We start from the raw sequence: 14,243 nt of genomic DNA, 5'->3' as shown, positions 1-14,243 counted from the left end.
CGGGAGAGATAACAACAAATGAGCGGGGGGGGGGGAGAGAATACATAAAATAAGAAATATACATACACAGGGTAAACATTGGTCCAACTAACTAAGATTTTTTTGGCCATTTTCAGCCTTTATTTTAATAGGACAGCAGAAGACATGAAAGGGGAGAGAGAGGGAGAACATTCAGCATAGGGCCAAAGGTCAGAGTTGAACCTGGGCCCACTGCGTTGAGGAGTAAACCTATATATGGGCATCCGCTCTACCAACTGCGCTATCCGGGCGCCCCAGAACCACATTTTTAAAACAGGCATTAGACACAAAACAGATTTTCTGTGGACAATTATGTTTAAAGGAAAACAATACCTGCTATAACAAATGTACATAATGTCTAAAAGAAATCAGGATTACATACACAACTCAGAATATGTCAACGCGTGGTCTGTGGGCTGCTTATTGCGCCTGTAATAAGGCCAGTATTAGTTCTGCTTTTATTTGCAAAACATGGCAAAAACATAAAAAATGGAATGAACTTTAGGTTTTAAAAGTTTGTCACCTTACCCACTAGTCTCTCTCAGCTAAGAGCTGTTTCATACTTTCACTGTTTCATACTTTCTTTTACTTACTTGCAACAGTTGGTGACACCTGATAGAGAGAGAGGCTGCAGTAACCTCGTCTTTAGATTTAAAAGGCCTAGTAACTGTTCTTCCACAAGGCACAGTTACTCTGTTGGAGTTAACATAGTAAAGCCCAATTTATGGTCCTGCGTTAAGTCCACGCCATAGGTACGTGAAGATGCAGATCCTACGCCGTAGCCTGACGTTCACCTCTCAAAAAATGTAACTACACGTTGTGGTGAAGCGGACCGCAACAACAGTCTGAGGTAGAGGGCTGGCGAGTACAAGTAACATTTACGAAATGTACAGCGTTGAAAAGTCGTCCATGTTCTCCCCGCTTTCCAAGTCGTCGTAATTTATAGACATATACATGTGTATATATGTCTATGGTTGAAACTTTGACAAAGGTCAACCGAAAAAGAAAAAAAAACTTATTCTGACCACTTGTACGTTAGCAAATGATATGTTAAATGATTTTGCTACTGGAGCTCTGCCAAATGAGTTTTAGACATCAACTAAACATAAAGCAAGTGTCTTATCCATCCATCTGAATCTGCTTCTTTTCTTTGACTTTTCTAACACTGTGTATGTCTTATGTATGTTTGTTTTAGTCTATTTGTACAGGTCTGAAGGGAAGATACAGACCAGTTGTCAAAAAGTAACAATTTGAATGTTTTTCTTTTGTCCCACAGCCAAAACTGCACCATTAAGTGTGCCTGCCTTACAAGCCACTAAGAGGGAGCCAGCTCTACTCAGTCCAAGACTGAGGCAACAGGACTCAAGTGTGTGTGTGTGTGTGTGTGTGTGTGTGTGTGTGTGTGTGTGTGCGCGCGTGTGTGTGTGCACAGTTAGTGCAGTATGGATCTGTTGGTGTGTGAATCACAGCTGGATGTGGGAATGTCTGAGGGAGAACTGGGAGTGGGACGGTGGGATGAAATTCAGAGTATGGATTTAGAAATACCTCAAGACCATCCGGTTACGCTGCTAAATTAAATATGTTGGTTTATAAAAATGGATTAAAAATGTCCTTTACACTTGGTTTCTGTGACTTGTTTTTTTTAAGGCCAAACATTATAGATTTACGCTCTCAGTACTTGATTTTTCTCTTAAATTTCCCATTATCTTCACATTTAACTCCACTGTGGAGTAGGACATGACAGTATCTATGACAGTATCCCAGTAATGTGTTCTCTGCTTGTTCCAACACTTGATTGAATCTATATGATGCTCACAGTGAGTGACTTGTATTGATCACTAGTGCTGTGGTGTTTACAGCCAAGTTCAGATAATGTGATTCTCTATGTTCATTTGGTTCTGTTGAAGTTGTGCTTAAAACTTCTTCCATATTTGGTAATTGCATTGTGCACCTGACACCAAAAAAGGATGGGGGGGGAAACAATTTGGCATTTCAAAATAAAACCTTAAACTCTGAATAGGATACAGCTGAGTATTGCAGCTTTGACAAGGTTAAAATGATGTGCATTTAAAAAAAAAAAAATTAAAAAAAAACTAGGATTATGTTGAAAATGAAGTTGTTTTTTTTTGTTTTTTTTTTAAGAGGCAACCGAGAAATGTTTAATAAAGAAATGATAACTGGGTAAATAATCTATTTATATGGTCACCATAATGACACAAATGAACAATGCATAAAGTGTCTGGCAGTCAAACTTACTAAGAAGGAAAGAGAACTTACTGCAGAGTAATAAAAGTGACCTGTTGCGTTTATTTCAAATTTGTCCTTAATAATGTATTTAAGAAGATGTGCCCAGTTACATTCCAGTTCTGGTTGATATGGTGCCCTAGTTTGTGTCACCCATCAGAATCAGCTTTATTGGCCAGGTTTGCACAAACAAACAAGGAATTTTACTCTGGTTAATCTTTGCTCTCAGAGTACAACACTCAATAACGTATAAGAATAAAAACAGTACAGTGAGAATATATATTTAAGATACTGTGAAGTATACAGAATAACAATACAATAGAATTTAGAAATTTACAAAAAAATATACAATAACAATTGAAGAGAGGGGAATAGTGCAATACCAGTATAGTCTGAGATAAATATAGTGCAAGGCAGTTCAGTGCAATGTTGAAATAATATTGTAATTGTAAGATTGAAAATATACATGAGGTAGATGAGCAGAACAGTGTTGATTTGACTTTATTCAGTGTAAGAGTGGGGGCTATTTCAGCAGAGTGACTGCTTGGGGAAAGAAACTGATATATAATGATAATACATGAAGTTTTCTTATTATATACATGAGAGGTACATCCTATCTGCAGTGTTGAGCACGCTGCGAAGAGGTAACCAGAACACCATCCAACTAAATAAGCGAGGACTACATTGAAAAGCAGGAAATGGAAGTGAAGCATCTCACTTCTCTCCTACTCTTCGGGGTTGAGATTCAAACCAGGAAGGAAAACTGCGGCCCATCAGTAGAGAGCTTATATACTGTCTGCATACGGTTGGGAGGTTGGTTTACCTTCACGATCTTCATGTTGCACCAGTTACAAGACCGCGAATCACACGGCGGGCTGACACTGGTGTCAGGAGATGTGGGAGGTTTAAATAATAGCTAAAAATAGCTGTTGTCGAGCCTGTCAGATGGTGTAACGTTAACGTTATTCAACCGGAGGTTAGAAAGCACTGTTTCCACTGATGGTTATGTTTCTGCATTTAATACATTAGCCAACATTTTAAATGCATAGTCGGGCCGCATTAGTCTGGGAAGGATTACAGCGCCCGTTTCTTTTGTTTCTTCAAATCGGCGAAAACTAGCCAAAACTACGATTGGAAGTTAGTTGATTTATTTCCTTCGAAACAACCCTCTGAACGAATTACACTTTACTTTAACGCACTGGACAACATGTAGACGTTAAGATTTCCCATGCAAATGAGAGGACTAGCTACTTTACACGACCACAGGAACTAACGTTACACAGAGTACTTTTATTGAAGAAGAAAAAAAACTTAATTTTAGTGTAGTATACCCGTTGCGCAATTTAATAATTCGCATTTATTAAAATAGGCCGGTGGGATGATTGTTAAAATCCCATTAAGGAAACGACGCGGACTGTGAAAAACTACCGGAAGTACTAAGTGTCATTGTGTGTGGCGTTAGCTTGATTATGGCCATCAGGCCACGGTAATCGGATCGCATATCTCTATCCTGTCTGTCCGGTTCATCCACCTCCTTAACTCCATGATGGAGTTCGTGCAGTGTTCCGACAGCAGACGCGCCACCCCGTCTCTCCGTTTCAGCACATCGTCTACAGCCGCCGGAGCGGGCAGGTAGCCTGGCAGGGGGTCCTGCGGCATGCCGTCTGATGTGGAATACAGCCCGGTGGGAGAGGGGCTGGGGATGCGGGACTACTGGCTCTATGTGTGGCTCCGGAGGGCGGCGGTGATAGCGGCTCATGTCACCGGCCTGGGCCTGACCCTCATCATCACCCTGCTGTCCAGACCCGGAACCAGTGAGTGGACAGATGGATGCCTGGACACACACCACTTGCGACCAAAACACGATTTCATCACTTAAATACATTTATCTATCAAAAGAGAATAACATTTCCATTGCCACAGTTCAAATACATGATATGTTGAGGCTTGAATAGTTTCTTTTTTTGTATGGTTAAATGTGTTATAATGTGAATAAACCACATGAATGTAGGCTACTACATTTTATAATGAATAGAACAGAGCACGAGCCTCCTCATTTAGCTTTTGTTGTAATAAGGGCTTTTATGATTAACGCAGTTGTTTTGGTCATGGTCCATGTCTCCCTGAATATTTCATATTAGAAACTTGAAAACGTACTGCACTCATTTGCAATGAGAAGAAAGAGCTTCAGAAATAAATCCTCACATTTGATAGGCTGGGACCAGTGAATGATGCTATATCTAGAAGAGAAACAGCTTCACCAATCAGTAAAACTGTCATAGTTCATTTTAGTCAGTTGAGTAGAGCACAACATATAGTCTGGTTTAGTGTGCAGTCAATGTGAAACCTGCTGCTGTGTTTCCTTCAGCTGTGAGTCTGAACGTTTCGGAACAACTTCTGGATAGTTTTGATTTTTAAGTTGCTAACTGGTGTTTGTCTGTGTTCCAGGTCTGTTTTCTTGGCATCCAGTGTGTATGTCTGTTGCAGTAAGTACACACACACACACACACACACACACTCACACACTCACACTAGGTGCTTTACAACCAAGGCAGATGGTTTAAAATCTGCCTCGATAGACAACATTACATAGATAAAAAGTGCATAACAAACAACAATACAAAATGTAATACAAAACAACTGACATGAAGACACTAAAGTCAAGTAGAGAAGAAGGAAGTTAGGGGAGGGAATTGAATCAACAATAGATTCAAAAGCAGTATAGGGAAATGAAAGCTCAGTCAAGCCGTAAAAAGCAGCTAAAACCTAAAAGCAAGTGAAAAAAGTTGGGTCTTTAAATTAGATTTAAAACAGTGATTAATATATATATATATATATATATATATATATATATATATATATATATATATATATATATATATATATATATATTAGGGGTGTAACGATACACATATTCGTATTGAACCGTTCGGTACGAGGCTTTCGAAAACGATTCGTTGGACTAATCCTATTTCATTTAGAGAGAAAAAAGAAGCTTAAATTATGTGAAATATAATGTTCTCAGTGCCGCTGCACTCAACAAGGCAGCCCAAACGATGTAACAGGCAACGTGCTGTTTACCCCCCACACTCCCAAAGAAAAACACTCTACTCCAGTCAGGCATGCTACGCTGAACTAGCTCGTTGCAATATGACTAGTAACATTAATGCGACTATTGCCAGACCAGAATTAGAAGATCCTCCAATAACCAACAGGTCTGGCGTTTGGAGCCACTTTGGTGTCCCTGTAAGTTATGAGGGTGATGGCAAGAGAGTGGTGGGTAAAAAAAAACAACGGTATGTCGCACATGCTACACGAGAATAGGCAACACCAGTGGGAATACTACAAACATGTCAACTCATTTACGGCGACATCACCTCAGCGTGTCAATAACTGGAACTAGAGGAAAACAAGAAGCAACACACACGCTACAAACTATCCCAGCAGCATTTAAGCAGCAAGTTCCGACTGATTCAAACACATCACTGCGGCGATTGGTACATTTATAGCCATTGATATGAGACCCTGCTCTGTAGTGGAAAACGCAGGTTTTTACGAACATGGTTAAAGTAATTTAGCCCCGTTACACTATTCTTTCACTAGCCCATTTCAGCCTGACCGTAATTCCTGCTTTGTAAAAAAAAAAAAAAAAGCCCAAATAAAGAACCAATTGTCCGAAGCACCAGCTGTTGCGGCTGGACGTCGAGGGCTACACAAAGCTGCCCGACTGTAACGTGTATATGTTTTTTATAAGGAGCTGTTTTTGTTTTAAATGCGAAGTAGACACCCCAAAAGATGGGTCAAGTAGAGCTCTGTCATTGTTCAAAGTAAAAAAAGATCATACTTTATGATGTTAGTTTTTATAAATATTTTTTTTTGTAAAAATCAAGTCAATTTCTCAGGCATTCCTTTCTTTTCGCTGTATCGAAAACGTACCGAACCGTGACACCACTTGTCTCGTCTCGAACCGAACCGTGAATTTTGTGAACCGTTACACCCCTAATAAATATATATATATATATATATATGCGGCAACCATATCACATACATTACAAAACCCCTAATTTCTATCTTTTACCAATGAGATCTTTTTCTCATAACAATAAATAAATATCATCGCCATGAAAGAAGAAGGAACCAAAATGACACAACCTGACATCAGTTTCTTGGTTTTTATTTCCTCCTTAGTTTGACTCATTAGGACATAGTTATATCAGTTGGAATGGTACATTAGACTTTACACATTAGTGATGAACCATTACAGGCAGGGATTTCAGTAATGTGTATAAAGCTTATAAAATATAGGTTTGATCTCTTGGCCTTTCTTTGACATAAACAAATCAAATGTAAACTAAGTATAGAGCATATGATTTCACTAGTATTACTTAAGTAGAATATTAACTCTCTTGTAAACACCCAGCATACCTTTCCCCTCCCAGCCTCTAGTCTTTGTGTCTCCATCTTCTTTCCACTGTGAATAATAGATAGGAGGGAATGCTGTGTTGCATCACTGCATCAGCTATTGTGTTACAACCTGATCTAGAAGATGATGGCCAACAGCGTACAGGTTGGCGTTGGGCTGTTCTCTGATCAGCCATGACGCATCATCATCGCAGTGTGTCAGCCATGATGACTAACTGTACAAATATCATGCCTCTCCTGTCACAAACAGGTCCTCCCTTCCACAGGAAATTCATTCAAAGTGCACACACACACACGCACACACGCAACTCCAACTTGCACAGACATAGGTTTTACTTTATCTTTATAAATACTATTTAAGTAGGTTATATGTTTTTATTTGCTACTCATATATACATTTGTACATTTTTTCCTTTGTATTTTTAAAATTTTTGTATTTTTGTATTGTTCTTGTATTCTATCCTATTTATTATTTCTTGTATATTCTGTAGGTGTGCTGTGTCTTATATTTTGCTGCTGTAGCACTGAAATTTCCCAATTTGGGATCAGTAAAGTCTATCTAATCCAATCTAAACACACACACACACACACACTCTGATATGGTCTGCGATGTTAATTTTTCTTATTTTTACTCAATAGCTGCCCTCTTAATATGAATATGTTTTGTGATGGACATTCATAGACTGTGCCATGACAGTCTCATAGTGACATAGTGGTGACTGGCCACTATGGTGGAACAAAATATACTTCTGACGTCACTACTCTGTGTGTGGCCCTCCGCTACTGAAGATGGTAATCTTTAAATACAAGTCACAAATATAGTTCTGATCACTGTCGTTTACAACGTTACTGAAACAGGAGGGCATAGTTAATTTGTTGGGGACTGTCTTTAGCTGCAGAATAATCCACATTTGGTGTACTGAGTATTTCTGGCAGTGTGCGTGCTCATGGGAATGAAGGGCCTAACACCTGAGCAGACTGGAAGCAAAGCTCCAGGTTAGACAACGTTATTTGAAAGAGAAAAAAAGTGAAATTATTAACACACTGTCTGTTGTAAACCTTGTCAAACAAAATTTTTTTTACCTATCTTACCTACCATAGTTTTCCTGTACCAGGAATATTAGCAACATTTTACTCACACTCAGTTTGACATTTAGATAATCTGGATAAACTGTTGGTTTGTGTACAACCTGACTGCACTGTCAGACTTGTGTTGCAGCAATGTCACCATGTTCCCAGATCTCGTGAATTATTTTGGTCAGTACAGTGTTATAACCAGTAACCAAAACTACAAAAACAAGACCCGAGTTGTAAAAAAATATATATACAACGTGGAATTATCTATTGATTCAGACGTGAAGGGATCCCAAACAACAGTATAAAAAAGGGGATTTAAACACAGCCTCTAATTCTCCCTGTGATAAGTGGCCATGGTATAATAATAATGCACAGGATGAGTCCTGATATAAGGAAATAATGGACACGTTTTTCTTCGCCTCTGCCTCATCCTTCAGATGATTGATCAGAACAATTTGTTTTGCGTTTCTTTACACACAATTTCTACCTGCTTTGCAAAGCGGAAGAAGAAAACGCTTCTCTTTTCTCTCCTTCTGCAGTACTGCCTGTGTATGACAGAAGGCATCCTCCTCTTCTCGGCTGAAGGATCGCCCTTTTGCTTCAAATCCCGGAAGGGTAAAGTGCGTCTGCACTGGTTCTGTCAGGCTCTAGTCCTGATAGCGGCGGCCACCGGGCTAGGCTTCATGGTGGCCAGCAAGAACGTGTCGGAGCTCCCCCACCTGCTCAGCTGGCACAGCGTGCTGGGCGTCTGCACCCTGGCCGCCACCGCGCTGCAGGTGGCGTGCGGCGTCTGTGTGATCTTCCCTCAGCTTCTGCGGCTGTCCTCTCCTCCACTCAGGCTGAAGCTGTACCACGCCACCTGTGGCCTGGTGGTCTACCTGCTGGCCACAGTGACCGTGGTGTTGGCCATGTTCTCCGACTGGTTCCAGGCCACGGTGAAAGGGACAGCCTGGTGGGCCTTCCTCCTGCTGCCCCTCTTCCCCGCCCTGGTGGTGATGAACCAAATCACTAATTCCTACCTTCCCCGCAAGAAGATCACCAGATAGGAGGCACATAGCACGTAGTTTATATCCACGACGTTCCACTTCCGTGATTGCCACGTCAGAAAATCCGCTGGATGTCCCTCTTTTAGGCCGGATATCCGTCACCTTCCGCTTCCTTTGTGTTGGCGTTCTAAACTCCGGTGGATTTGTGAGGACTATGGTTAACTGCTCCTCAGATCTCTGCAGGGTAAATCCAGACAGCTAGCTGGACTATCTGTCCAATCTGAGTTTTTTGTTACACGACTAAAACAATTTCTGAATGTACACCAAAACAAGTTCCTTCCTGAGGCTATTTTGCAGAGGCACCGTGGCGCCGTCCGGCGCTTAGCGGCGCCCGTGACGATTGTGATTGGTTTAAAGAAATGCCAATAAACCAGAGCAGGTTTTTCTCCCATCTCGGAATGCTGTGTGGACTAGCTAGACCCTCCTTTGCAGCGTTGTGGAGGAAGGTCTGACAGACTACATAGCACATGGCAGATCGGCTTTATTTATGCGGTGGTCATATTAGAGAGGGAGCAGACGTCCCCCGCTTAAAGCAGCCTTTGTATAAAATAACATGCTGGTAGACTACAGAGCATAAAAACACACAGGTGTCTGTCTCACACTGATCATTTGTGCTCACTAACGATCCATTTGTACCGTATTTGTCTGAACAAATTCAATGATTTATTTGTGCACACAGATTATTTAAGCCATTGTAGTTACAGTGTGTTGTATCTATTGTTAACAGAAGGCCCGCAGCTGTATTTTAGTGTGGAGAGTTACCGCATTATTATTATTATTATTAGGCTATTTGCAGAAAACAAAACGGTTACCCTGAAATCACAGTTTTCTTAGAGTCATAGACCGTACAAATAGTGGACGTAGCAACCGTGACGTCACCTATTGGTTTGTCTGACGTTTTAAAGCTGGAATTTTGGCGATACAGACGTCGCCATGTTGGGTTTTTTTTGCAACCGGATGTGACAATTTTTTACGAGAGGGTGGAGCTGGGGAGGAGGATGCGGCTAAGCCAGTGTTGTTTATGGTTTGAGGGAAAGAGGGAAAGTTGCTTGACTATAAAGCCCTTCTGAAGCGAGTCATCCAGTGGAGATTTACCGGCGGGTAAACACGGACCTCCAGGTACTGGAGCCGTTCATCTGCATGTACGGCAGAACAGGAAATTGGCAAACTTTCTCTTAAGTTACCAGCTAACACTAGCGGTAGCTAGCTAGCTTGGTTGGCAGACTGCTAAACAAGATGTTTCTAGGCGACCAAAATGTTCCAGTTAACTTTGATAAAATGAAAACACACAGTGAGAGGGTCAAAGTTGAAAACACGGACAACAGCCAGAAACAAGTTGAGGTGTATTTTGATGTCCAAAATAAATGGGACCATTATTTACAAAATCAACATGATGCTGTATTGAAGACTTTAAACTAGCGATTGAGACCATAAACTCGTTACGAAAATGTTTACTGAGGTAATAATTCAAGTGAGGAGTAGGCTCATTTTCTCATAGACTTCTATAGAAACAGACTTCTATTTGGAGCCAGTGGAGTCGCCTCCTGCTGGAAATTAGATAGAATGCAACTTTCAGGCACTTCAGCATTGGTTTCACTTTTCAGACCCGGAAGCTTCATCCATTATTTTTTTTACAGTCTATGCTTAGAGTCAGCATCTAGTGGCCAGTAGAAGAACTGCAGCTCAAAACTTTTCATCCTTGGCATCTTCAAGCTCTGACTCCTGCTGAAATAAGACACAAAGACACTTTCAAAGAATCTAATGACGCTATGCACATTATGTGGATTACCATGCCAAATGTATACACACACGGAGCAGAGTATGGTCATCCTGACTAACCACTGGAGGCAATCACATAGGTGGAGCTGGTGGACACCTGAACGCATCTCCAGATTAATATATTTGCACTACATATGCAGTGAAACTAAAGTCTGAGAGACTGTGTATATACTGTAGACTTGTTTCTGAAGGAATACAATACTGCTGTTTGTATATGGACACAGTTTCAGCGATGATTATATACCAACCTGTAAATTCTGTTTATTTATTCATTCATGATGTGTTTGTGTTATTTCTTTCATGGCTGCTCACAGGTGCTCCATGAAGCATTTTTACCTTAAAGTTCCATCAGTCAATATTTGTTCATATTATAACGGCATCAAACCATTTAGCTCATTGTTTTTGGTTTTATAGCACATCTACAGTTTGGTTTTGGTCTCACAGCTCTAATCAACCCAAACAAAAAGCTGAGAGAAACCCAGTAAACACTACTACTGCCCTGCAACACAGGAGACAGACACAGTTAGCAACTAGCTGGTGGACCTAGTGGAGCATTTAGCAGCTAGATAGAGACATGTATTTTCTCTGGAGTCAGTGGAGCCTAACCAGACTATGGACATCATCCATAAGATGGATACAAACACAAAACATGTTGCTCTGTGTCTGCTGAATGCGTAGGGGATCGTCATTAAAACCTCTTTCAGTAGTAATTCTTACATTGAATGAAGGCTTAAGGTCTTGCCTTGAAATTGGTATCCCCTTTATTTTCACCATCAAAGACACTCTGAAACACTGTGGCGACCAATCCCCATCGCATCGTAATAAAAATGACAAAATATCTCCTCACCTTAATGCTTTGGGTGTGTGAGCAGGATGACAGGAAAACTGTTTCATATCAAATACATTGTTGCAGTGGCCTGTAGTGTAGCTGTGATAAGCAGTGTGACAACCAACCCCGGTCACCCCTAAATTGGAAACTATGCTAAGACATTAGCCATAACGCTGTTGCCGAGGGCTTCTGTTCCCGAGTGGCCACAAAATCAATCCGTGCAGCTTTAACAGAGCATCATTTAGAGTCATTGGCACCATGGCTGTAATCAAATGAGACTATTATATTGAATAATATTGTTTTATATTACATATTACCCTGAGCCACTTGGTTTTATTTTGGAGGGTAGTCTTCTAGAAAGAGGGCAACACAGTGTAAAAACACACACCAAACATTTTTAATCTGGACAGAAAGCAAAAAAGGTTGATAAGATAAGTTGTTTTTGGAATACACGTGCTTTAGGTTTATCATTGGTGTTAGGAAATGGTTTTCTCGATGATTCATTTGAGTCGAAATATGCGAGCTATTAATGTATACATTTTTAGAATGAAATGACTCAACGAGGAAACCATTTCCTAACAATGCCACACTGCATGTAGCACATGGTTCATTTCTGTCACTGTGTTGTGTGAGCCATTTCTGTCTTTTAAGTGTTGTTAGCAAGCCATGCTCTTTGTGTTTTTTTTTTTTTTTTTTGCTTTTGTTTTCTGTAGAAAAAATGGACGCGCACTTTTTCATACAAGGCCAGAGGCACAAGCTTAATCTTTTAAGATTAAACATTAGTCTGAGGAGTCTGCTCTGTATTTTCTACTGCACAAGAGGCGTGATCAACGGCAATTGGATAGTCCTTCAACCAATCGGACCAACGAGCCGGGTGACGTAGCAGCAACAGCGGCATGCGGGTGGCCGCTATGTTGAATGTAAACAAGAAGCTGCTTGGTCGCTTCTCTATCGTCATCGTGTTAAACCCGCCAATAGCGCGCCAGGTGGATAAGCCAGTTTGTGATTGGTGCCCGCAAAATTGTAACGGAAGCAGGATAGATAAATCGGGTTGGGTTTACCCAGTCTAGCACAAGCTTTCTTCTAGCCAAGATGTCTTCAGTCAGTCGCTGCAGGCAGAGCTGTTTCTTCCTACAGGCGGACTATGCGGATACATAGGGCCTCCGCAGCCATTAGGGGGCCCCCAAGCTGCACGTTCAGCCCGTTCAGGCTCAATATATTTAGGGAGAAATAAAATTACTTTATTTGTAGCCACTAGCAAGTAGCCTTCTTTGTTGTTTGAGGAAAATCCTGCATCTGTTGCATTTATTGACGTAGAGGAGCCTCGTTGTTAACTTTTGTGTAAGTTTAAATTGCTTAGGTCAACTTGAGATGTTTAATTTGAATTTGAGGAAGGTTTTTACGAATCTAGCCTGTTTTCCTCCTAAAGTGTAACATATTGATGCATCTCCATAGATCATCTTAAAGGTCTGAATCACCCCCCCATCGTAGTTTGACAAAATAGGGGCCCCCAAACAGCATCTTGCATAGGGCCCGCCAATAGCTAGAAACGGCCCTGCCTGCAGGAACCCAACTAATGCAGAACAAACCCATCCCATCATACCTACTCAACATCTCTGCGAAATATTAAAATTAGAAGAGCTGAAAATTGTACCAATCACTTCTGCTTTTCCATCCAATTCAGAACTCCTGTTATAAGTGAAGATCAAATAAAACCGGCTTCCTCAATGAACATCAGAGGGCCTTGGGCCTTCTGAAATTGTCTTCCTGGGCAGAGAATCCTCAGCGTATACATGTAAGCCTATGTGACAATAAATACACTAAACTAAGTATTGCCCTACCTATCTCCATCAAACTAACCATTTGATACATGATACAGACTTTGTTGGGAAGGCTAAACAGCATGAGAGCCTGACAGGCCTAATTGCTTTACAGTTTTCCAAAAAAGCAGCTGCAGGTTCTGTTATTTCAGGGAGACCCCGGTGAGACAGATGAATGTAGACCATTTTAAGACCCTTTGGATGTACTGATCCATTAGCGCCTTGCCTAAGCCTCTTCTTCTTCTTCGCTACGAGGCAGCTTACGCAAATACACATCCACTACAAATCTGCTGGCCTTCAGACTGCAGGCAGTGGTAGCTGCTATTGTGTGTAATATAAGAAAAAGTGAAAGCTAATTCAATACATCTTGGTTCTCCAAAAGCACTCACAGATGTTTTAATGCTGGGAAGTCGTAAGAACACTAGGCAATAGCACTTCATTTACAGACTGGGTTTGACATTTTTAGCTTTAAGTAAAATCAGGGTTTCTACTGACAGAAAGATGATTTTCTTAACTGTTCTTCCTTGCTGCTTATATACTATTTTCAGTCTGGTTTCACTCCAGCTTGGATGAAAAGCATGCACTGCAATACATGTAGAAAGGTGGACAATAACTTAGAACAAAATTTCAGATTCAGTGTAAATTTTGTAACTTCTTTACTTTTTTCGACCCTACTGAGCACAACTTGCTCACAAATCCAGTAACTGTATTCCATGTTCAACGTGCTACTCAGGTCTTTGCTGTATGAGTCCGTTCAGAGTGTAAGCTGTAGGTTTGTTTTTATCTGATCCTTCTGTAATAAATATCTACTGTACGTATGAATTTGTATTATTTGTCTTTATTTTAGGTGATTTTTTTGGGCATTTCCGCCTTTAATGGACAGGACAGCTAGGTGGGAAAGGGAAGAGAGAGGGGGAAGACATGCAGGAAATCGTCACAAATCGCCATAAACCTCTATGCACATGTGTATATGTGCACCTGCTCTACCAACTGAGCCAACCCGGCCAC

At 40.9% G+C, this 14,243-nt stretch overlaps 2 protein-coding genes across 2 annotated transcripts in view; both read left to right on the top strand.

The window, feature by feature from the left end:
* Positions 1-2,549, top strand: part of atxn7l2a (ataxin 7-like 2a) — a 28,147-nt gene extending 25,598 nt beyond the window's left edge. Inside the window, exon 10 of the mRNA XM_078249331.1 lies at positions 1,295-2,549. Within this exon, the coding sequence (XP_078105457.1) occupies positions 1,295-1,312 (18 nt within the window). The 3' untranslated portion in view covers positions 1,313-2,549. The remainder of the gene's footprint in view (positions 1-1,294) is intronic.
* Positions 2,550-2,982: 433 nt separating this feature from the next.
* Positions 2,983-14,053, top strand: cyb561d1 (cytochrome b561 family, member D1). Its single transcript, XM_078249332.1, has 3 exons — positions 2,983-4,076; positions 4,711-4,748; positions 8,301-14,053. Exons 1-3 carry the CDS (start codon positions 3,920-3,922, stop codon positions 8,805-8,807), a joined length of 702 nt encoding a protein of 233 aa, XP_078105458.1. The 5' UTR covers positions 2,983-3,919; the 3' UTR covers positions 8,808-14,053.
* The last annotated feature ends 190 nt before the right edge of the window (positions 14,054-14,243 follow it).

The sequence above is a fragment of the Sander vitreus genome, chromosome 4 (genome assembly GCF_031162955.1).
Source record: "Sander vitreus isolate 19-12246 chromosome 4, sanVit1, whole genome shotgun sequence".
In the NCBI taxonomy this organism is placed as follows: domain Eukaryota; kingdom Metazoa; phylum Chordata; class Actinopteri; order Perciformes; family Percidae; genus Sander; species Sander vitreus.
This window is presented reverse-complemented; position numbering and strand designations above follow the sequence as displayed.

Excerpts from the sequence above, each read along its gene's own strand:
- cyb561d1 (XM_078249332.1), top strand. The coding sequence starts at position 3,920 with ATGCCGTCTGATGTGGAATACAGCCCGGTGGGAGAGGGGCTGGGGATG. Across the intron at positions 4,077-4,710 it reads GCTGTCCAGACCCGGAACCA|GTCTGTTTTCTTGGCATCCA; the intron begins GTGAGTGGACAG and ends TCTGTGTTCCAG. Across the intron at positions 4,749-8,300 it reads CAGTGTGTATGTCTGTTGCA|TACTGCCTGTGTATGACAGA; the intron begins GTAAGTACACAC and ends CTCCTTCTGCAG.